The sequence below is a fragment of the Panthera onca genome, chromosome A3, assembly GCF_046562875.1.
Source record: "Panthera onca isolate mPanOnc1 chromosome A3, mPanOnc1 haplotype 2, whole genome shotgun sequence".
In the NCBI taxonomy this organism is placed as follows: Eukaryota; Metazoa; Chordata; class Mammalia; order Carnivora; family Felidae; genus Panthera; species Panthera onca.
In genome coordinates, this window is record NC_138341.1 from 113,653,145 (window position 1) to 113,677,630 (window position 24,486).

General features: G+C 46.2%; 1 protein-coding gene across 3 annotated transcripts in view; it reads left to right on the forward strand.

Moving 5' to 3' along the window:
* TM9SF4 (transmembrane 9 superfamily member 4) overlaps positions 1-24,486 on the forward strand; it is a 53,906-nt gene that overhangs the window by 16,831 nt on the left and 12,589 nt on the right. For 2 of the 3 annotated variants that reach the window (XM_060614972.3, XM_060614966.3), the window contains exons 2-12: positions 5,279-5,392; positions 10,612-10,711; positions 15,524-15,692; positions 15,793-15,922; positions 17,068-17,191; positions 18,510-18,628; positions 18,758-18,869; positions 20,267-20,337; positions 23,017-23,149; positions 24,205-24,286; positions 24,382-24,457. In XM_060614972.3, coding sequence (XP_060470955.1) covers positions 5,279-5,392; positions 10,612-10,711; positions 15,524-15,692; positions 15,793-15,922; positions 17,068-17,191; positions 18,510-18,628; positions 18,758-18,869; positions 20,267-20,337; positions 23,017-23,149; positions 24,205-24,286; positions 24,382-24,457 — 1,230 coding nt within the window. Of the gene's footprint in view, positions 1-5,152; positions 5,183-5,278; positions 5,393-10,611; positions 10,712-15,523; positions 15,693-15,792; positions 15,923-17,067; positions 17,192-18,509; positions 18,629-18,757; positions 18,870-20,266; positions 20,338-23,016; positions 23,150-24,204; positions 24,287-24,381; positions 24,458-24,486 lie in introns of those variants that run through there. The other variant, XM_060614981.2, reaches the window with a different exon arrangement.

Sequence of the window (24,486 nt, forward strand, 5' to 3'; positions counted from 1 at the left end):
TATCCATGCAGCCAACCTGTGCCTTTTGATTGGGAATTTAATCCATTTACTCCCAGCTTATTCTGATATGCATCAGGGTTGAGAACCACTATCCTAGATGTACAGATAGGGTATAGGGGTAATAGATATTCTCCAGGAGTCTCAAACTAGATCCTTGGACAGGCGGAAAGGTAGGAGGTATCAAGAACTCCTTAAATTTAAGAATTAAAAAAAAAAAAAAATCAGATTCTTAAGGATACAGCAGAGATTAAGAACCATAATATTCCAGGGTGCCTGGCTGGCTCAGTCCATGGAGCACGCAACTCTTGTTCTCAGGGTTGTGAGTTCGAGACCAATGTTAGGCATAAAGCTTACTAAAAAACAAAACAAAACCCATAGCATTCAATCTTATGTGAGTGGATGGTTTTATATTTTTATAGATCAGAGGTTGGTTGACGCTTATTATTAGTTTGAGTACTCCCATAACATGGCTAGACAAGTAATTAGTGCAGGTGGACAGATGTCAGAAGCTTAAATGACCACAATTCAGCATGAAATGTACTATAGTAGTGCCTTAGACAAGCGCAGATTTAAGTATTGGCCAAATAACATAAGCACTAATCCTTGAACATGTATAGATGTGAAAATTGGGTACTGGGTAGTTTCCATTCTCTTGCCTCTAGTGACATCATAGAGATACTTACAAGGTACCTTGAAAAGAAAGGGAAAGAATAATTCCACAAAATATGTACATAAAAGGATGTTCACAGCATTATTTGAAATCGTGAAGTTGTTCACTAAAATAGCCAGTATTGGGGCGCCTGGGTGGCTCAGTCGGTTAAGCGTCCGACTTCGGCTCAGGTCGTGATCTCACAGTCGGTGAGTTCGAGCCCCGCGTCTGAGCTGTGCTGACAGCTCAGAGCCTGGAGCCTGTTTCAGATTCTGTGTCTCCCTCTCTCTCTGACCCTCCCCCATTCATGCTCTGTCTCTCCCTGTCTCAAAAATAAATAAACGTTAAAAAAAAATTTTTTTTAATAGCCAGTATTAGTGGAATAGGTTAAATTATAATGTATCTGCTTACCCAGTTATATACTTATTAAAGTAGTATATAACTAGGTAATTAAAAAGGAAATTGTGTATATTCCAGAATTTCACGATTTTAAATAATGCCATGGTGAGTATCCTTTTATGTACATTTTGACATATTTGTGGAGATCTGAGGGTGTTGGAGAACATTTCAACTGGACCTTCAAGTGTAGGTAGACTTGAATAAGGTGAGAGCAGGTGTGAAAAACAGCTTGAGCAGAGGCTTAAAGGCAGCCTCACCTGACCAAGTCTGCTCACTAAGGGCCAAGACAATCTTGGGATTTTCCTGAAGGCTTAGAAACAAAAGGTGGAAGGTGCTGATGGAAAGGTATCTTGGGCCAGCAGGTGCAAGTCCTTCCGTACCGACCTAGAATTACTCTACCCTAGGTGTTCAGAAGGGTGATTTTGTCTTTCTGCGTCATTTATTTTATTATTTTTCTTAATTGATATAAATGCTTTATAATCCCCTAAGAAAAGTTAGAAATAGAGATATAAAAAAAGGAAGAAAGTCCATTACACCCAGAGCCCGTTTTGCCTGCTACACATTTTCTCAAAGGTAACTTTTTTAAAAAGGGGAGAATCCTGCTATGCAGTGTTCTATCCCCTGCTTGTTCTACTTAGATCTAAAGCTTAAATGTTCCCACTCAAGAAATATTTCCTTTTTAGTGAGTATATAAATAGGTAAGTGGATACATTATAATTTAACCTATTCCACTAATATTGGCTATTTTAGTGAAAATTTCACAGTTTAAATAACACCATATTGAACATCCTTTTGTGTACATTTTGGCATATTTGCCATATTTTTCTTTTGTTAAATAATTTTTCCTTTTTATTTTGAGAAAGAGAGTGAGAGAGAGAGAGAAAACAAGTGGGGAGGAGCAGACAGAGGGAGGCACAGAATCCAAAGCAGGCTCCTGGCTCTGAGCTGTCAGTACAGAGCCCAACATGGGGCTCTATCCCACGAACCATGAGATCATGACCTGAGCCGAAATCAAGAGTTGGACACTTGACCAACTGAGCCACCCAGGTGCCCCTGCCATATTTTTTTTAACATGTCTCAAAGTAGAATTGCAGGGTCAAAGAGTATGTGCTTGGGGGGGAGGGGGAAGGCTTTTGATGGAGTGCCAGATTGCCCCCCCCGATCCAGAAGGGTTCTAGTTAATTATCCCTCCAGCCATATGAGAATATCAAAACAGTGACATTTTAATATCTAAAACTGACAGTGTCATTTTGATGCAGCCCTTAATTCTCAACTGAACTTCTGAGTTGCTTTTGGTTGCCAACTTGTATTATTCAAAGACGATGGCACGTTAAGGAAATAGCCTTTGCCATTTTTCATCGGTTGATCCTTCCTCTAAGATCCGTTGATGTGTGGTATGTTGATAGTATCTTTGCGTGAGGATGGTCTGTCTTCTGCCTCGTTTTTCAAAAATTCACAGGTGGTTTTTGTTTTTGTTTTTTAAACAGCATTTGTGGGGCGGTTTGTGCCAGAACTGCAGGATTTGTTCTCCTTGCATTTAGTGAACTGGAATTCAAGTAGAAAGAGGAATTAAGGGAAAGAGGACCTGATTTGTTTCTTTGACTCAAAGCACTCACATTCCTAAAGACTGACCAATGAGGCCTAGCACAGGGCTCCAAAGAGGAAGGGCCATAATCTTCTCACAACAGGTCAATTAGAGGAAATTGTCTGATGGAGAGGAAATCAGATGCTGTAGCCAGCCTGGGTCCGTAGGCTTTCCATCACAAAAAGAGAGAATAAATCCTATTTGTTGTTGTTGTACTCAAGACAAACTCGTACTACTACACCCTTCCCTTTGGGAGTGCGTAAAATGTCTCTAGAGGGATTTTCAAGGAACTGGTGATAGCAGTTGTCTATAGGGAGCCCAAGTGGGAGGAAGATTTCTTTTTCATGGTATATCCATTTGTACTGTGTGAATTATTTACTGTGTATGTGCTACTTTTTCAAAACATTTTTAAGCTAGTTATTTTTAAAAGCCTTGCCTGCTTGTGGTTATGTAAAATGTTAACATTAAAGGAAACTGGGTGAAGAGTACATGGAACTCTCATAGTATTTTTACAACTCTTTTATAAATCTAAATTTAAGTTTCTGGGGTGCCTAGGTGGCTCAGTTGGTTAAGCATCCTGCTCTTGGTTTCAGCTCAGGTCATGATCTCACGGTTCTTGAGTCCAAGCCCCATATCGGGCTCTGTGCTAACAGTGCAGAGCCTGCTTGAGATTCTCTCTCTCTCCCCCTCTCTCTCTCTGTCCCTCCTTCTCTTACTCACACACACACTCTCTCTCAAAATAAATAAACTTAAAAAAATAAAATTAAAAAAAATTTTAAGGGACAGAAAGGGGAAAGTATTGTTTTTCTATACAGAATCCTACCCCATTGATAATTTTCTACCTTCTAGTCTGGTCATTTCTTTTAAATATCCTGCTGTTAACCCCTGACCCCATTGATTACTAAGTACAGTACAGCTGTCATAGTCATCTTTCACTGTTTTTATTGGGGTCACACTGTTCCTTCGTAATTTCATAATGAACAAGCTGGCAGATACTTACAAACGTTTACAGCAAATTGGGAGGGGGGGGGGGAACACTCTGAATATATTCTTTTTTTTTTTTTTTTTTTATTTTTGGGACAGAGAGAGACAGAGCATGAACGGGGGAGGGGCAGAGAGAGAGGGAGACACAGAATCGGAAACAGGCTCCAGGCTCCGAGCCATCAGCCCAGAGCCTGACGCGGGGCTCGAACTCACGGACCGCGAGATCGTGACCTGGCTGAAGTCGGACGCTTAACCGACTGCGCCACCCAGGCGCCCCTGAATATATTCTTTTTAAGGCTTTAACCAAGCTATGCATCTACAGAAAGTGCACCAAGCTCAGAACCTTAAACTATTAAAGCCACTTTTTCTCAGCTTGTGCTCCTGGTAAGAATGCAGATGAGGCCACATTTTTGGCAAGCCCCCTGAGCAATTGTGACTCCATATAACCATCTGAGTGTGTGTGTGTGTGCGTGCATGTGCTGGTAACTTGAAGGATGGAGGGGCTGTGGAGGCAAGGTGATCAGAAGGCTGTGTCCAGTGAGAGGAAACAAGGGTCTGAAATGCTGTGACAGTACAGGGGGCAGAGAGGGCAGATGCAGGAACACTAGTGAATCTGTGATCCGGGTGTCTGGACAAGAGTCCCTTGTCTAGACCAAATGGAGAGAGAGAATCAGGAAACTCTTCTAGTTCTTTGAGGGGGTGAAGCATGTTGTTAAGGGAAAGAGATGTTTCAATGGAGTGCATTTCTTGAGGCCAGTAATTGGTCACTCTTGTCTTTTCTCAGGTGACTATCCTGCAGGTAGGTCATTTACTGAGTGCCTGCTCTGTGCCAGGCACTGGGGACACACGGAGATCACATTCAAGTGGAAGGGGACAGACTGCACAAATAAACACATGCATATTGTACATATCAAGTACGTAATTATCCATGAAGAGACATGAAGCAAGGGGGGTGGAGAATGGGTAATGGGAACCGTGGGGGTGCTTATTTTAGATAGGATTGTCAGTGAAGGCTTCTCTGAGGACGTGACATCTGAGAGAGACCTGAATGAAATAAGGAATGAGATTAGCCATGCATGTATCTGTGGGAAGGACATTCTGAGCAGTAAAGGGGATGGCCCTGAGGGGTAGAGAAGGGCCTGCTATCAAGAGACAACAAGAAAGCCAACATAGCTGGAACTGAGTGAGGAGGAGAGTGGCAGGGGATGAGGCCCATACAGTTTGGAGAAGGCGTGTATGAAGCTGTATTGGTGATATGGGACCTTCCTGACAAAGTAAGCCCATTGCTACGTAGAAAAAAGGGAATTTGTGGAACATTGTGGAGCTTAGCTTCCTGCTAGCTATACTGAAGAGTGATACAACATGACATGGTGGAAAGAACATTGATCCGGAAGTGGGGAAGTGTGGCTCCTGTATGACAGTCTTCCCTTTTGTCCCCATGTTAATTACTTCACTCATTTTGTGACTCGTTTCCAGAAGTGCAGAAGTGCAAGATCGGTGCCGTCTGGGACTCTTGGGGGCATGTGGAAGGCAGCACTTACAGAGTAGGGATGACACTGGGTCAGGTAAAGCAGACGTGAAGGTGCTATGACTTGACCTGCCCCAGGGAGATGTTCGCTTCTTTCCCCCATTCTGACTACAGCCTCTCTTCTTCCAAGCAGGATTGGTTGCCGTGGTCCCTGTTGCTCCTCTCGCTCGCGTGTGATTCTCACGCCTTCTATGTCCCTGGGGTTGCACCAATCAACTTCCACCAGAACGACCCTGTAGAAATCAAGGTAGGTGCGTTTCTGGGCTGTTGGAGCCTCTGTGCTGGCAGCCTGGCTGGAGGGCCCTGGTGAGATGGGCCCAAGCTTGCAGAGAACAAAAGCCCGTGCCAGTCGCCCTGGGAAAAAGCGAGTCCGCTGCGTGCTGCTTGGCTGGAAGGGGAGTGCTATCCGGAGTCCACCGTTCCGGGTACTCTGCCTCTTCATCTCTCTCCCTTTCCCTGTCTGCAACTCTGCTTGTGGGAGTGTGTTCTCTCTGTGTCCCTTTCCGGCTTTCTCTTTGGTTCTGGCTCTGGCCAGGCCTGTGTTTCTCTCTCACTTTCATCCTCACGTGTGTCCCTGTTCCTAGTTGTGAGTGTGTGTGTGTGTGTGTGTGTGTGTGTGTGTGTCTGTCTGTCTGTCTGTCTCTCTCAACCGGCTGCCTCCTCTGTGGCACCTCTGCCTCCCTCTTTCATCAGTTCCCCTTCTCTTCTCAGTCACCAGTTTCTCTTGCATAACCCACATTGTCCACACACACACAGCCTATCGTATACGGCTCTGTGTTTTTGCTTGCAGATTTTGCCACAGCTGGATTCCCCAGTTCAGTTTTTCTAAACTGTGTACTACCTATCTGAGTGGGGGTATATGAGGTGATTTCAAGTAGTTGACAAATACGATTTATTTTAATAGCTGTTTTCTTTTAATGTGTATTAAGAAATATAGCTACTACTTCAACTCATGATTTTATGGCTGCTCTTGGTTTTCCATTTTTAATAGTGATAATAGTATTAGCTTCTTAAATAAATGTATTTCCTTAAAAAATGAATCAGATCCAAATAAATAGTGGAATCAATGGTAAATAGATAAGGCAAATTGGTGCATGAACAATTCAAGTGTAAAGAGAAGCCATCCCACCAGACACCTTTGCTTTTCAAGCTAGATGTCCACCTGTCAGTCGGTCAACTAGCCAGGGTGGGGAACGAGTTTCTTAAAATATGGTTGGTCAGGGGCAGTGGGCAGGCTGGCACTTTGATTAGTGGCTCTTTAACAGTATACTGGTGGTGGCATTCTCAGAGCCCCAAGTAGGGCTAGGGGTTGGTGGTGGATCTTTTTGGATCCGTACAAACTCCGAGGTAGAGATATAGTACAGATTTATTGGATAGGCTCTCAGGGTCAGCGCTCGGGAGGGAGCGAGGGAAGCAGGACTGGGCAGAGGGATTCACTGAGGCCTGCGGGAAGCTCTGGAACTGGAATGGCCGACCCTTCAGAGTTGTTCCAAGTTGAGGCAAGAGGACTGGTTCTTTGTATCCCAATGAACCAGTCATTGGATATGGACTGCCACCAGGGAGGACGGGGAAGGGGCGTAATCTTGTGCACGGGCTCCCAGCCAAAGGGTCTCTCCTCTGTCATCATCCAAATATAACCACTCTTAATACTTTGGTATTTTTCTGGGTCTTTTTTTTCCTGTACAGTGTTGACCGTGTAGGGCACTTGGCATCCCCTCGCCTCTATAAGTCCCCAGTTACTTGACTACTACACTGTTCCTTCCTTGGCAAAGTAACGAGTAGTTGAAAGTTTTGAGTAGTCCTTCACATCCTTAGTGATTTTGTAAAAAGGGCTAACAAAACTTAGTTCCAAAAATAAATCCTGCTCCTAAAATAAACGTACATTTCCTGCCTCGTTATCGTGTTGATGTGAACCACATCTTCACTGGTCTGTGCAGAAGCAACTCAGTAAGATTGCATGAAAATCAAGTTTGTATCCTTTCCTGAGCGTCACAGTGTCCAAAAGGAGAAACAGAAGACAAGAAGGTCACAAAGGGCCATCTACCTGATGTGCCACCATGTATGGGCCCCTTTGTTTGACACCACATTTTAGGTATTAGCAAAATGACAGATTGCTATGTGTCATGCTTATTTGGGGCATCACATACAAGCAGTTTGTGATTGTCCAGGAGTTGTTAATCAGTGAAGAGGATAAATATATAAATAGTACATTTGTTTTTTTAAAAAAAACAAAAACTGCTATGAATCAAGTTGTAAAAGAGCTGGGATCTTATCTGTCTCAATCACTGCTGTGTTACCAGCTCCTAATACATAGACTGGCAGGGTGTATAAGTATGTCTGAGAGCATATAAATATGTTAAAAAGCATCTGCATTTAGAACTAAGCAGTAATTAATGAGTAGATGCAACATTAGGTGTGTTGCATTATTGTGAGCATCTCTATTCCTCGGAGGTCAGACTGTTACTTTCAGGAACAGTAATTAAAGTAACGTTTATTGAGGGTTATGTACATGCCAGGCATTATGCCTGATTTAACTCACAATTCCTCCCTCTCCGCACGCCTCCCCCCCCCCCCAGCCCAGGAACGCTCTGAGGCAGATACTGTATATTTTACAGATTTACTGTATATTTTATAGATAAGGAAACCAAGGCCCAGGGAAGTAAACCAACTTGCCCAAGGTCATATGGAGACAAAGAAGTAGGATTAGTTCTTAACTGCTCCATCTCTTAACTACTACAGTGCCCTTCCTCTCAGTGCTTTTGTCAAAAGTTGCCTCCAGAGCAAAGCTTGTGGCACAGGGAGGAGAGGGTGGCTCTGGCTTCCAGTCCTGCCAGGCTGGGGATGGAAGAGGGCACACTTTGGGTTGGGGGAGGGAGGGTGGGAGGGAACATAAAGGTGGGGCTCAGTTTCTTTGTAATGTGGATTCTTTTTTGATTATCCAGAAAGAGAGAATGGAAGAAACACAAAATAGCAGGCTGTTCTAATAGACAGTAACTTTTTGGCCATTTTGTCTCAAGCAATTCATGAAACGCTTAATAGATGTCCTCTGTCTCTTAGTCCGACATCTAAAAAAGCTCTGAAACCCAGTTTTTGTAAGTTCCTTATAGACAAGACTTGGCCTGAAGTGTTTGACTTTATTTATCCCACTTAGTATGAACATTTTTGCATTTCTTTACACACATAGTCATTAAATATGGGGTACTGCTCCAGACTCAGCTGGAGGGCATTGTCCACCCTGCCCTTTTAAAATAAAAATTTTTGTGGCTCCTGGGTGGCTCAGTCAGGTAGTGGCTCAGGTCATGATCTCGTGGTTCATGGGTTTGAGCCCTGCATCGGGCTCTGTGCTGACAGCTCAGAGAGAGCCTGCTTCTGATTCTGTGCCTCCTTCTCTGTCTGCCCCTCCCCACTCATGCTCTGTCTCTCTCTCTCTCTGTCAAAAATAAACGTTAAAAATTTTTTAAAATAAATTCCTAATTTCAAAGCATGAGGTTTTTTTTTTAATTTAAATCCAAGTTTGTTAACATATGGTATAATAATGATTTCAGAAATAGGATTTAGTGATTCATCACTTACTTGCAACACACGAAGCTCATCCCAACAAGTGTCCTCCTTAATGCCCCTTGCCCATTTAGCCCAACACCCCTCCAACAACCCTCAGTTTTTTCCCTGTATTTTAGAGTCTCTTATGATTTGTCTCCCTCTCTGTTTCTATATTATTTTTGCTTCCCTTCCTTATGTTCATCTGTTTTATATCTTAAATTCCACATGTTAGTGAAATTATATTTCTTTCTCTGACTGACTTATTTTGCTTAGCATCATACACTCTACTTCCATCCATGTTGTTGCAAATGGCAAGATTTCATTCTTTTTGATTGCCGAATAATATTCCATTGTATATAGGGGCACCTGGGTGGCACAGTCAGTTAAACGTCTGACTTTGCCTCAGGTCACAATCTCATAGTTTGTGTGTGGGTTCAAGCCCCATCAGGCTCTGTGCTAACAGCTCAGAGCCTGAAGCTTGCTTTGGATTCTGTGTCTCCCTCCCTCTCCCTCCCTCCTGTCTCTGCCCCTCCCCCACTTGTGCTCTGTCTCTTTGTCTCTCTCTCAAAAGTAAATAAACATTAAAAAAAATTTTTAAAAAGAAATATTCCATTGTGTATATGTATATATACGCATATATACACCACATCTTTATCAATTCATCTGTCACTGGACATTTGGGCTCTTTCCATACTTTGGCTATTATTGATAGTGCTGCTGTAAACATAAGGATGCATGTGCCCTTTCGAAACAGCACACCTGTGTCCTTTGGATAAATATCTAGTAGTGCAATTGCTGGGTCGTTGGGTAGTTCTATTTTTTCATTTTTTAAGGAACCTCCATATCAAAGCATGAATTTTAAAAAAGGATTGTGGACCTGGATTCTAAAAATTATTGGTCCTTTTATAGATGATGCATGAGGAATGGTTGATAGTTTCTAAATAGCAAAGATAATTTTATGTACACGTAGACTAGAATTTTTTTTTTTTTTTGCGACATTTTGTTCTGTTTACCTACGGTTTGGTGTTGTCTATGACTGTCACTGTTTTCAGAGCTATAGTCTGTGTGCGTGTATCAGTTCCTAAACATTCTCCTTCATGGTCTTCTTAAACCTCATTTTTAATGGTTGCGTGATATTTAATTGGATGAGTATATTATGGCTTACTGACCAGTGTGGGGGCTTATACTTGTTTTCCCGTTTTTTCTCTCTTCTGTCATGCAGCAAACATTTAATGAGCATTACAAGTGTGCCTGGCTCTGTAGGTCCTTGCCCTCTTGAAGCTTAAATCTTAAATTCTAGTGGGGGAAACTGATTTTTTAAAACAGGTAAACAGAATAACTATGTTGTATCAGACCTGTTACCTGGGAAACTACACATGTTGGAGTACAGCAAATGAAGGAATTCCCTTAGATGAAATAGTTGGGGAAAGACTTCCAGACGAGGGGCCTTAAGCTGGGACCTAAATGTGAGAAGGAGCCAGACAGGCACGGGGTCGGACCAAGAGGAGCAGCGGGCGCAGAGCCTGATGGGCTCGAGGAACTGTAGGCACTGTAACCACGCTGTGGTCATGAGCAAGGAGTGGACCTCTTTGTTCCTAAAGTTTATCCTCGTTTGGAGTTATTCCTTAGGAAAGATGCCCAGAAGTGAAATTATAGGGTCAAAGGACATCCGACTCTCAGTGTATTTGAATTTGGTTATGAGTTTAAACAAAATCTGTGATGTAGTTTAAAACTAATGACACACGAAATCAGAATTGTAGACTTTATCGTGTGTAGTATACTACAGTTGCATCTGCTGCACTTAGTTTGCTTATTTGATAATATTGCCGACTATACCAGCAATGTGTGGGTACAGGCAGAACTATTGAAACAGCTGTCTTGGTTTCTGGATTGAGGAACAACAAACAGCCTCTCTTCTCCCACCAGGCTGTGAAGCTCACCAGCTCTCGAACCCAGCTACCTTATGAATACTACTCGCTGCCCTTCTGCCAGCCCAGCAAAATAACCTACAAGGCAGAGAATCTCGGTAAGTTTTTTCTCTCACTGTCAGCCTGTCGCAGATGGGAAGCCAGATCTTTGCGTAATGGTGATAGCCGTGAACCCTGACTTTACCGTGTGCTGGACGCCATTCTACGTGGTTTGCGTACATATCAGCTCATTCAATCCTCGTAACATCCCCGGGGAGGTAGTTGCTGTTTTTATGCCTATTTTACAGGTTAAGTGACTTGCCTCTGGTTATGTTGTTAATGGCTAAGCTGGGCTTGGAGTCCATGTGTTTGGACTTCAGAGTTGCAGGCTACTGCTCAGACTGGCTCTCCCTTGATTTCTAGATACTCCCTTCTGTCGCTCTTGGCTTCTGTAACCTACTCTGCTTTTAATTAAAAGAATGAGTGACTACCTCTGGCCCTAAAGGAAGCAGAAACATCACCATAGTTCTTGCTAAGTGGTTGTGCAAGACTTGCCTCAAATAATGTGTGAAGCACCCAGCACAGTGTCTGACATATGTGTTCCATAAATAGTAGCCATTTTATTCTAATTCAAATAATTCTTCATTTGGTAGAATTTTAGACTTAAAGCAAAAGACACTCATTCAGAAGCCTCTGTTCCTGACATAATTATTAGTACTTACGCTGTGCCCATCTTGGTTTTGGAAGGATGCTGTCCCTGACCTCAAGGAACTTAGGAGACTTTCCTCTTTTAGCTGAGGAGGGAGAAAGGAGAGAACTTTCTTGAGCAGGCCTCTGAAAGGGCTGCCTTCTCTGTCAGGGCTACCCATGGCTCAGATGTTTTAGTCAGCTTAACCAGAACCAGGCAGCACCTCCCAGCCCTCAGTCTTGCCTCGTACTGTTGCCTCAGGGCTGATTTCCACTCACTGTCTGGGCTGCCCCTCCTGCCTGTCACTTATGCTTCGTTTCTCTTTCCACACCATGCCATGCCCAACCACCTGTCTCTGTCTGAGAAACGTGACCTGCTTTGTCTTCCAGGCCCCTTGCTACCTGGACCCTTGAGAGCAGCTCCTCCCTTCCCATGAGCTGGTGTGGACTCGTTGGCAGCCCGTGGCTCAGCACCTCGGTGTGACACTGGGTGATCTTAACCTCTCTGAGCCTCTGCCATATCTTCTATGAAGCTGGGGGATGTTCCTGCCTCATAGAAATGGAAACCTCTTGGGGCACCTGGGTGGCTCAGTCAGCTGAGCTTCCAACTTCAGCTCAGGTCATGATCTCATGGTCTGTGGGTTCAAGCCCCGTGTCGGGCTCTGTGCTGACAGCTTAGAGCCTGGAGCCTGCTTCAGATTCTGTGTCTCTCTCTCTCTCTCTCTCTCTCTGCCCCTCCCCCACTTGCACTCTGTGTGTGTGTGTGTGTGTGTGTGTGTGTGTGTGTGAAATAATGGATAAACATTAAAAAAAATTTTTTTTAAAAAGAAAGAAATAGAAACCTCTGTGTATAAAAGTTATCCTGCTGTATTGTATCATTCTGTCTTGAAGGAGTGGCTCCCTTCATGGCCTAGGGGCTCTTAGAGTGGAGGGATCATGCCTTCCATTCCTATCTCTCCCACTTCTGACCCAGTGTCAGAATCCACAGGAGGATTCAGTCAATGTTAAGTGTCCTACCTGAATGGAGCAGAAACCTCCTTGATTATATACCTGTTGGATGGCAAGCCTTGTACTTAGCATTATCATCATCACCACCGTTAGTATTTACAGGGCTCTTCTAGGAGCTGGGCATTGTTCTAGGCCCTTCTCTGCTTTAACTTAGTTAATTCTCACAAGAGCCCTATGAAGGTAGCTACCCTTACTATCCCCTTAACATAGGTAAGGGAAGTGAGACAAAAGGAGGTAAAGTCATGTGCCCCAGTCATTCACCAATATGGTTACCCCCATTTCATAGTAGAGGGAACAGCAGCTTCAGGGGTTTAAGACTTGCCAATAGGTGGAGAAACTGAGATACTAGACCAGGTTTTTTTTGGTTTTGTTTTTTAACTCTAAAGACAATTCTTTCTGTTGTCCTGGCTGCCTTCCCCAGAAAGGTTCATTTGGACTGTCTGAGGGCTGTGCTCATGGTGATCGCACTGATGGAGGTTCATATCATGGCGTGCGAGGGAGTGTCTGTGGCAGATGCACTGGAGTACAATGTCAGGCTCTCTTAGAGGGTCCACGTTCATAGCTTGTTGCTCATTCAGCCTGGCTGGCTCTCTGCTCCAGCTATAAAAGGTTGAAAGGAATACTTCTGTATTAGAAATGAGCCATTCCAAACCAGCATGTCCTCTTTCTTGGTTTAAATTTAATTTCTAAATATCAAGAAATGATACCTGCTGGCTTGGTCTGCAGATTGGTTTCTCTCTGTGTATGTCCTTCCTTTTCTCAAGTGAGCTCCTTGTAAACTAAAAAGAAGTGGGCATTAGGGCATGGTGTAAAGGAAGGGGCCCAAGAGCTTAGCACTACCACAGTCCCCTTGAATGATCATGGGCTAGTTAGTCACTGTCCCTGTCTGGTTCTAGCATGGACGTCTGTGAAATGAAGAGGATGACCTGAATCATTTCGACAGTGGACCGTGCACGTGTCTTATTGGCATCCTTGGTCTCCACTGGCCAGTCGCTCCCTGGGTTTAATGGAGTCAGCTGCTGTTACTAGGCTTCTAAAAGGGGGAGAAGGGGAGACCCTCTCCTGAGTGGCCTCGTCCACACTCGTCACAGCTGCTACTTTGCATGGCTGTGTCGTACTCCCTGAGGTGGCGCAGCTCGTGCCCTGCCGCACAGTTCACAGGCTAGCAACTCACAGCTTCTATCCACAGCCCTGACCTGGCCTTTGAGCCCTAAATTTGGATATCTCACCTCCTGCTTGACATACCCACCTGACGTCTCCAAACTGAAAAAACGCCTTCGGTCTAAATTTGCTCTTCTTCCTGTTTTCCCCCTAGCACTCGGCTGTGGAAACCTCAGTCTACCTGATGTGCACCACTCCTCACTCATCCCTTTTATCAGTCAGCATCAGGTCCCCTAGTTTTGCCTGCTCGGTAGCTCCTGAATCTGTGTACGTGCTTCCAGCCTCAGCATAGCCCTGACCAGCCACCGTCATCGCTTACGTGCATGACTGACTGGCATCGCCCCAACCAGTCCCTTGCCTCTTCTGTGTTTCCTTGACAAAACAGCCAGAGTGATCTTTCTGTCATCAGAATCAGATACTGTCTTCCTTCAGCTGTTAGCAACCCTTCACTGGCGTTTCTTGCTCCCTGGATAAAGATCGGACTTCCAGCACAGCCCGCAGGCCCCCAGGTCCAGCTCTGGCCCATCTCTTGAGCTCACCTTAAGTCACTTTCCCACCTGCCCTCTGCACCGCAACCACACAGGTGTCTCAGACTCACCACACTTCTCCCACCCTCAGGAGCTTTTGCATGTACTGTTCCTTCTGTCTAGAATGTTCTTCCTCTGTCTCGTTACATAGTTAACGCCTCTCTTCTTTTAGAGCTCACTTCAAACATCACTTCCTCAGAGAAACTTTCCTAGACCTGCTCCCCCATGTCTAGAGCAAGTTCCTCTTGTTATACAGTGTAGTCTCGTTATCCTGATGATTTAACCAAAGTCTGTCTTCCCACTACACTGTAAGATTCATGAGTATGTCTGTTCAACATTGCATCTTCAGGGCCCAGCACGTAACCAGTACTAGGTTCACGTTAGGAACAAATGAACAAACGAATGAATGAATGAACAAACAACTGAAGGAATGACTGACTGACTGACTAGGCAGAGAGTGCCATATCCAAGCAGGTCCATGCTGGGAAGCACGTGTTAGACCAATTGTTCGTGCAGGAGCTAGTCCTGCCTGTTGGCTTCGGTGGGTCTTCAGCTTGCCCCAGTTTCACAGTGTCCCAGAAGAACTGTTAGTAGAGTTCAGAATGAAAGTGCCATCGGTTTTAGTTGACAGTCCCTAACTGCTCAGTGCCTGCTAGCATGACATCCGGAGGCCCCTCTGAAGCAACAGGCATGCAAAGGATGTGCCAGTTCGTTAAGTAAAAACATGTTTTGGCTAAAAAATCTCAGGTGCTGGATTTCAGTCCACTTCCTCTCCCTGCCTGAGCTAGGATCTGAAGACACAGAAATGAATAGGACACATTGTCGGCCCTTAAAAGAACTCAGAGGTCGCAGAAATGTAATATATTAACACATTGTGCAAAGTCGCATCATTGACATGGAAAGGTGCAAAGGTGATGCTGATGATAAAAATAGTATTTGTTGTCTGCCTGCTCTGTGCCTGGTACTTTATTTTTCATTGTAACCCTGTGAGATGGTTACTATTATAATCCCCATTTTACAGGTAAGGAAATTGAAGTTTGTTGAGATTAAGTAATTTAACCAAGACTGCTAAGATAGTGAGTGGCAGAGCCAAGGTTCAGTGGCCAGTCCTGTCTTTGCCACTGTACAAGACTGCCTGTACACAGAGGCAAATCAGGGAAGAGGGTGATGGGCTCAGCCCTGAAGAACTCAGAAAGCACTTCCCAGAGGGTGAAATAGAAACAGCTTGAAGAGTGAGGAGGAATTTCCCAGGAACATGGGGCAAGAAGTAGCACTCTGGGCAAAGGAAATGACATGAGGCCCAGAGGCATGGAGTGACATGGCATATTTGATGTGCCCTGGAGAGTCTGGGGGTGGTAGAACAGAACGGGGGTGGAGCGTACAGGTGGGAGTAGGATGGGCAAGCTATCTACAGACAGGGCAGAGCATTGACTGCCAGGTGCAGAACTGCCAGAGGCCCTGCAAGTCAGCCCGGTGTCCCCGTGGCTCTGCTGGCCTCAGCAACCTCAGGGCTGAAACTCTGAGATCCATCTGTCTCTCTTACGGCAGGAGAGGTGCTGAGAGGGGACCGGATTGTCAACACCCCTTTCCAGGTGCTAATGAACAGCGAAAAGAAGTGTGAAGTTCTGTGTAGCCAGTCCAACAAGCCAGTGACCCTGACCGTGGAACAGAGCCGGCTTGTGGCCGAGCGGATCACGGAAGACTACTATGTCCACCTGTAAGTTGTCCTCTGCTCCCTGCAAGCCTCGCCTTGGTGGATGGGAGGGCACTGACGGGAGAGGCGGCCCAGAGGGACTGAGCGGGCCTTCGGTTTCCAGCATTGCCGATAACCTGCCTGTGGCCACCCGGCTGGAGCTCTACTCCAACCGCGAAGGCGATGACAAGAAGAAGGAAAAGGATGTGCAGTTTGAGCATGGCTACCGGCTTGGCTTCACGGATGTCAACAAGGTAGGGTGTCTCGGCGGGCTGAAGGGCTGTGGGAGTTTCACCCTTTAAGGCACGAGCTCTTGGGGCCCCAGGGAAGGATATATTTAGCTAGAGGTTTATCACAAAGGTAGGATGGCCAGGGCAGCTTTCTCTTAGTGCCCCTAGGCATGGCCTGTCAGAGTCCGAGTGCTTTGGGCAAGGCTCTGGCAGATGCTACACAGGAAGTGGAAGGCACAGTCCCTAAAAAGTTAGATTCCACATTTATAAGACTAAAACAAAAGAAAAAACACAGAATTCCGTCAGTATGTAGGAAAGAGAGCTTTGTAGTGGTCTAGAGCATGCTGGCTTCCTGGGTTTTGGATCTCACTTCCACCACCTACTAGTTGTTGAGTGACCTTGAGCCTACCTATTTCCTCACTGTGCCCTCGATTCCTCGTCGGTAAGATGTATGTAATGGCCATACCCGCCCTTTGGGGTTGTTATGCAGTGTAAATCAGATAATTTGTGTGTCTGCTTCATAGCACAGCCTCTGAGAAATATGCTGATAATGGCAATGGTTGTAATAGTGATTCTCCTATCTTTCTAATTTTCTAAACGGAACTCCTACCGCGTGGGGAATAAAAGGCAAAACCATTTCTTTTGAGGCATAATCCCTGTCCTCAAAGGGCTTCTGATCCCAGTTAGGAAGAGGACTGACCATGTAGACCCTGCATCTTAAGTCCTAGTTGCTGCTCACTGATGGTGCTGGCGCCATGACGACTGATGCCAGCGGAGTTCAGAAGAGCTTGTTGTGCGTTCAGGTTGTCATGAAGGAGGTGGGCCTTGAAAACTAGGTAGGCTAGAGCTGAGTGGAGTCGGGTGGTGTCCTAGCTGCAGCAGATGTGAGAACACAGCTGCGGAGTGGGGACTGTGCACGGGGCAGGGAGATGTCAGGGGAGACTGCGGGGGAGCTAGATGTCTGAGAAGATGATAGAAGGCCTTGAATGGTGGGCCTAAGCCCCAGGGACCCCTAGAGGGTTTCTGAGTGGGGAGTGCTGTGAGAGCAGTGTTTCTGGCAGGTTGAAATAGCTCGGCATGCTGGACGAGGGGAGGGACCTGCTTACCTGGGGTGATTCTCTGGCTATTTCTTGACTGCTGGTATTTTGTTCTCTCCATCGCTGTTTTAGATCTACCTGCATAATCACCTCTCGTTCATCCTTTACTACCACCGGGAGGACCTGGAAGAGGACCAGGAGCACACATACCGCGTCGTCCGCTTCGAGGTGATTCCCCAGAGCATCAGGCTGGAGGGTGAGTGGGGAGGTGTGACCAGAGGGGCAGGGCTGGATGGGCCTGGGCTTCCACACCCAGGGTCTTCTCACACTCGTTTCTGAGACAGCTGATAGGCCGCTGTGTTATATGGGCCCGGCCAAGGTAGGGTCACTGCATTCCCATCAGAAAAGGTGACGAGCAAGGGAAGAGCTGCCATCTGTTGTGTCCTGGCCTGGCATCTTCCCAGTTTACCACCTCCCGGCAACCCCTGGAGGTATGTGGTGATCATAGATGAGGAACCAGAGACTCAGAGAGATTGGTGACCTGGCCAAGAACACACAGCCACTGAGACTTGGCTAGGCCTCTCATAAGAACCAGCCGGCTTACCCTCAGTTGAAGAACAAAGGGGCAGGCAGAGCGGTCGGGCAGCTGGTTTCTGTGCTTCTCTTCCTCTGTGTGAGTGATTGGCGTAGACTAGAATTGGCCCAGGTCAACAGTTGTGCAGGAATCTGAGAGCCCAACTCTAGCCCTATAGGCCTGATAGGACCTGGTCCAGCTTCTCACCTGTCAGCCTTTGCTCACCATGGGACATACTTGGATTTAGCAGGCCTGGCCTTGGTCCAGGTGGTAGTGGGTTTCTGGCTTTTTTTTTTTCTTTGTTTTTTTTTCTTTTTAAGCTATGGAACCTCATTTTCAGTCATACCCAGAAATCTCATGTAAGACATAGATCCTGTGCTTTCAGAGCACTGTGCTGCCCCTCCTTCTGGTGAGTGTCGTGAGCACAGCTTTACATTTGCCATGGGATTTTTTGACATCATCTCTCCCCTCAACTGTTTCCTTGAGTTTAGAGACTCTGTCTCCTTTTCTCCCCATTTTGTTTCCAGCACAGTACTGGGCACGTAGTAGGTTCTTACTATGTGTTAAATTGGTGGACAGATAACAGGATGAACAGATGAGTAAATGAAGAACAAAGCATCTGAGTGATTGCATTACTGAAGTGTTGGGCCTTTGGAGACAGTGAATGAGAAAACATGATAGCATGAATGGGTGGTATTTTTCCTGTTTGGTGAGGGTGACTGAGTGAATACGTGAATGTTTGAATTGAGTGAAGGAAGACATTAAATGAGGGTCTCAGACTCCCTCTTGCACACTCAGCACATGCCTCTCTGCATCCCCAACGGCCCTTAGGAAGGTCAGGGCTCTGGGATGCACAGTTTTACAACTGTCTTGCTTCTGCTCAGACCCTGGGTCCCAGCAGCAGGCCTCTGAGGGCCCCCCCCCCCCCGCCCCCAAAGAACAGCCCATGGGTAGTGTCACTGGCCCCCACGGGAACAGACTGAGTCTCTATCTCTCACAGACATCAAAGCAGATGAGAAGAGTTCTTGCACCCTGCCTGAGGGCACCAGCTCCTCGCCCCAGGAAATTGACCCCACCAAGGAGAATCAGCTGTACTTCACCTACTCTGTACACTGGGAGGTGAGAAGGGGCTGGAGCTCATGACAGGGGAGGCGGGTTCTGGTCTGGGCAGGAATTGTCTAACAAGAGACCTGACTCTTAAGTGCTTCTTTTCCACCCTATCTTCCCCCTCCCCCTGCCACCCTCCAGGAAAGTGACATCAAATGGGCCTCTCGCTGGGACACTTACCTGACCATGAGTGATGTGCAAATCCACTGGTTTTCTATCATTAACTCCGTCGTGGTGGTCTTCTTCCTATCAGGTGAGAGATCTGTGGGATGGAAGGTAGAGAGGACAAGAGGGTGAGGGAGGAAGGTCTGAGGCATCACATTACTTTAAGGGGGACTTCTAGGGTGTTCCAGGGGGCCAAGTGTAGGTCAAAACAGACATCAGGGCTCTGTGGTAGGCATCAGGTGTGCAGAGGTGAAGAAGATTCAGTCTCTACCTTGGAGAGCTCCCTAGGGAGAGACAGATACATCTCTTCATGCACACCTTCCTTGATTCATTGGACAAGATTTTGTTGTTGCCCATGCTGTGCAGGCACTGTGCCACAGGCCGGGGATGTGGCATTGAGCGGGTCCAGCCCAGTCTCTGCCCCCACAGAATCTGTTCTGGTGGTAGGAGAGACAAAAAAGCAAAAACATGGTTGAGACCTGAGGGTGATAAGTGCTGTGGAGCAGATACAGGGTGACCAGACGCCCAGCTGTGGAAGGCTGCTTTAGAGAAACCCTCTCTGAATGAGGAGCCACCATTCAGAGACCCGGGGAAGGACTGGTCCAGCAAGGCCACGGCCCTGCAGTAGGACAGGCTTGGTGAGAGGCTGGCGAGCAGGGGGAGGGTAGTGGGCAGAGGTAGAGTAAAACTGGTCATTTCAGTATCATATGGGAAGTAAAGATAATGCCTGCTGCTCTGTATTTCACGCTTACTGAGGGCCAGCTGCTGTGTTAATAAGCACTTTACAAACCTCTCATTCCTTCAGATTCCATGAGCTAAGCCTAAAATGTTAAGTTAGCTTGAGGTCATACAACACGTTCTCTTAACCACTGTCGTGTGCTGCCCAGAGAGGCAAACGAGCTACTGTGGAGGTACAAGTGAGGGGACCTCCAAACCATTTGGTGTGTTGAAAGGCAAAGATGCCTAGAGTGAGTCTTGCAGTGGGGGTGGGAGTCGGGGCAGAGTGGGGCATTGCAGGCAAAGGGAGCAAGGAGTAGCCCCGGTAGAGGCGTGGAGGTGAGAGTAGAGGAGGCTGTGAACGGATGACAAAAGGAGCAGGCAAGCAGGGCAGAGTAAGAGGTGAGTCTGGGAGGAAGTGAGGCTACAGAAGTCAGTAAGACCAAGCCACAGAGCAGCTGGGTGCTGTTCTCCCTGGAATAAAAAGCACTGTGCTAAAAAAAAAAAAAAAAAAAAAACACTGTGCTTTGGCTGCCCATACCTGTCCCCTGCCCTCTTTTCTGCCCCTACCAGGGGAGCGATCCTCCCTGTGCCCTTGTCTGGATAGCTGGGGTAGAGCTCTGCTCAGGAGAGGCAGCTGCATAGCCAGTTCCCACTGGAGGAAGTTCCCAGCCATCACTCAGCAAAACACCAAGCCTAGGAGGGCATGCAGCCCAGGAGACCGTATTGGCAGTACTCAAAACTCTTCTCCCCACCCGTTTGTTTCAGGCATCCTGAGCATGATCATCATTCGGACCCTCCGGAAGGACATCGCCAACTATAACAAGGAGGATGACATTGTACGAGGTCTTGGCTGGGGAGGGATGGACTTGGAGAGGGAGGGCAGACTAGCGGTAGGGCTCTGGGCCTATCAGACTGTGTGTGTGTGTGTGTGTGTGTGTGTGTGTGTGTGTGTGTGTGTGTGTCTTGGCTGGGGAGGGATGGACTTGGAGAGGGAGGGCAGACTAGCAGTAGGGCTCTGGGCCTATCAGACTGTGTGCGTGTGTGTGTGTGTGTGTGTGTGTGTGTGTGTGTGTGTGTGTGTCTTGGCTGGGGAGGGATGGACTTGGAGAGGGAGGGCAGACTAGCAGTAGGGCTCTGGGCCTATCAGACTCTGTGTGTGTGTGTGTGTGTGTGTGTGTGTGTGTGTGTGTGTGTGTGTGTGTGTCTCTGAGATAGAGTAGTTTCAAAGGGAAAATAAATGTTTAATCCCAAAATGATGGGGATAGGCTTTCTGATTTCCAAGCACAGGCTTTCTGATTTCCAAGCACAAAAGGATTGGGAGAAATCACAGAAAGAAAACTTAATGGATATGACATTAAAAATCTAAAAACTGGGGGCACCTGCCTGGCTCAGTTGGTAGAGCATGCAACTCTTAATCTCAGGGCCGTGAATTCAAGCCTCGCATTTGCTGTGGAGCCTACTTAAAACAAAAAATCTAAAAACTGTTCTGCATGTCAGAATACATACACACACAAAACAGAAAAGTGGGAGACAGTATTTGCAACAAACTTGAAAAAAGATGATACAGTTAAAATAATTAAAAAGCCCCAGAATTTCTAATGTGAGAAGGAACAAAAAATGTATAGACTATACATGGCTAGCAAACTTGCGAATACCCATTTTTACCTCAGGGATAACTGCCCTCCCCCACCCCCAAACACAGAGTCCAACAATAATGAGAAGACAGTGGGACACTTGGGTGGCTCAGGTGGTTAAGCATCCAACTTTGGCTTGGGTCATTATCTCACAGTTTGTGAGTTTAAGCCTCTCGTCGGGCTCTGTGCTGACAGCTCAGAGCCTGGAGTCTGTTTCAAATTCTTTGTCTCCCTGTCTCTGTCTTCCCCTCCCCCTACTTGTGCTCGGTTGCTCTCTTTAAAGAATAAATAAACATTAAAAAAAAAAAGTTTGGACCTTCAAATCAGCTCAAGTGTTTTTTAGTATAATACTTACCATTGGCATGGTTGACCTGAGCTAAACACCTTTGCACACCACCCAAGCAAGTATAAATTGGTAGTTTTCTGAAAAGTAACTAATCAGTCTATATACCATGAGCTATAAAATGATTTGCTTGCTTTGACCCAGTAATTCTTCTAGAATTTTCCTAAGGAAAACAAAAACACAAAGGCTTGGGCTAGAAATATTTATTATAGCTATATTTATAACTTGAATAAACTGGATGTAGCCTGATATTCCATAATAATGGATTGGTTATGTTATGGTACAATTATACAATGAAAAATTGTGCAGACTTTAAAATAGTAATGCACGGAACATTTATTGGAAATGGTGAAATGCTCATGATCAAACATCAACTGAAAATAACAAAGTACGCAGTAAATACAGTATGATTCCAATTCCATTGTTTAAAAATTATATATACATATGCACATATACATATATAAAGGGCTAAAGGAAATGTATCAAAACAATGGCATTGTTTTATGTCTTTCTGGGTTTTTAAAAACTTTTGACTGTTTACTTATGAGTTTTATATCTTTTGTGTAGTCTTTCTGGATTTTTAAAAAATTTTCTACTTTCTGTCCATTTGAATATCATGCCATATGCCAAAAAAATATTTTTTCACTTTTTTATTACACAAGAACACATAATTTTTTTAAGTGTATTTTGTGAGTGAGAGACAGCATGCTCATATGCGAGCTGAGGAGGGAGAGAGGGAGAGAGAGAGAGAGAGAGAGAGAGAAAGAATGAGAGAGAGAATGAGAGAGAGAGAGAATGAGAATCCCAAGCAGGCTCTCTACATTATTAGCGCAGAGCCCGATGTGGGGCTCAACTCAATGAACTGTGAGATCATGACCTGAGCCGAAATCAAGAGTTGAATACTTAACCAACTGAGCCATTCAGGTGCCCCACACATACTACTTTTATAATCAGGTAAAAAAAGCTGGCGGTGGGGGGGTGGGGCACCTGGGTGTCTCAGTCGGTTAAGCATCCGACTTCGGCTCCAGTTATGATCTCACGGTTCATGGGTTCAAGCCCCGCATCAGGCTCTGTGTTGACAGCTCGGAGCCTAAAGCCTGCTTCGGATTCTGTGTCTCCCTCTCTCTCCCTGAAACCCCCACCCCCCGCTCACACTCTCTCTCTCTCAAAAATAAACATTAAAAAAAAGCTAAAAAAAAAATTGCTTCTAAATCTCACAACCCAAAACCGCTCAGAGTTAACATTTCATTGTGTTGATGTTTAAATTATTTTTTCATGCCCCAGGCATGTGGAATTTGGAGAGGAGTTTTGCCTTTTATGTAGCTATCAGCCTCATATTTGTGCCCTCCTTTTCCATGTGACAGTTCTCTGGGAAGCGCTATTTCATTTGCTTACACCCCTGTCAGAGTGGAGGCTGGTTGATACCTGAGGGACCCTCAGCCCTAGTCAGGTGGCATGGGTCCTTGGGGATGGTCCCTGCAGGAGCTGCCTCCTCTGAAGCCCAGGAAGCAGCCTCATTCTCTTACCCTTTCCTGCAGGAAGACACCATGGAAGAGTCTGGGTGGAAGCTGGTTCATGGTGATGTCTTCAGGCCCCCCCAGTACCCCATGATCCTCAGCTCCCTCCTGGGCTCAGGCATTCAGCTCTTCTGTATGATCCTCATAGTCATCTGTGAGTGGGCCTGGTGGGGCTGGGTGTGGGGTCCTGTCACCAGAGGAGCACAGGCCTGAGTCTGAGAGAGGAGTGGCTTCCCTCCTGGAGAAGGGGGGCATGTCGGCAACACAGGGCCAGACAGAGTCAGCCATTCCAGAGGGAAGGCTGGGTCCTCTCAGCACCAGGCTCTGGTGGTTTGATGCCCCTCAGAGTTTTCCAGCACTATTGATAGCCTACCACGCCCACTCCATCGGTGAAGCCGCACATTAGTGCTGTGACATTGGCCTGTCTCTACAGTCAGGCCTTAGTGACTAACACAAGTCAGCAATGGCATTGGGAACGAAATCAGGTCTTTTCTCAGAGAACAGCCCAAAAAACCCTAATATATGGTAATTATAGACGGTTCTTAAGTCAGTCTGCCTAAATTTTTTTTTTCCATTTTAACTATTTTTTGACATATGACACTGTGTAAGTTTAAGGTAGACAACACAACAACTTGATATGTGTATAGATTGTGAAATGATCACAACAGTACATTTTGTTAACGTTCATCACCCCACGTAGGTACATAATTTTTTTTCTTTGATGAGAACTTTTAAGATCTAATCTCTCAGCAACTGATCTGCCTAAATTTGTATCTCAGCCTCATGCCTTTGAGCTTTGTAACTTTGGATAAGTCACTTAACTTCTGCGAACGTGTTTTCTCATTTGAGAAATGGATAACCAGCCTCTACCTTGGAGGGCTGATAGGGCAGATTCAGTGAGCTGGCGTTCATAATGCTGTCTGTCAGCTCAGTGCCTGGCTGGTTGCAAGTGCTCTGTGGGCTGGAAGCCACAGTTAAGATGTGTCCAGCCAAGGCCCAGTGCCACTGTGCCCCTCTGCATCGCAGCTGAGACCGGTCTTCCCCTGCAGAGAGGAAGGGAGTATGCTGTCAGGAAGGCCAAAGGAGAAGGGAGCCTCATTTAGCCTCATCTGCCCTGGGCCCTGTTTGCTATCCTGGGATGGGGGCTGGGGCCTGGGACCATGGCCATCAGCCACCCTGACTCTCTCTCTTCCCCCACTCCCTCCACAGTCGTGGCCATGCTCGGGATGCTGTCGCCCTCCAGCCGGGGAGCTCTCATGACCACGGCCTGCTTCCTCTTCATGTTCATGGGGTAGGTGTGTCTGAGCAGGCTCTGGGGCTGGCATAGGCTGCCTGCCCTTCAGCCAGCAAATCCCATTGGTGTGGATCCCTCCCATTTCCCTGCAGGGTGTTTGGTGGATTTTCTGCTGGCCGTCTGTACCGCACTCTAAAAGGCCATCGGTGGAAGAAAGGAGCCTTCTGTGTAAGTGTCCTAACCTCCTGCCAGTGTTG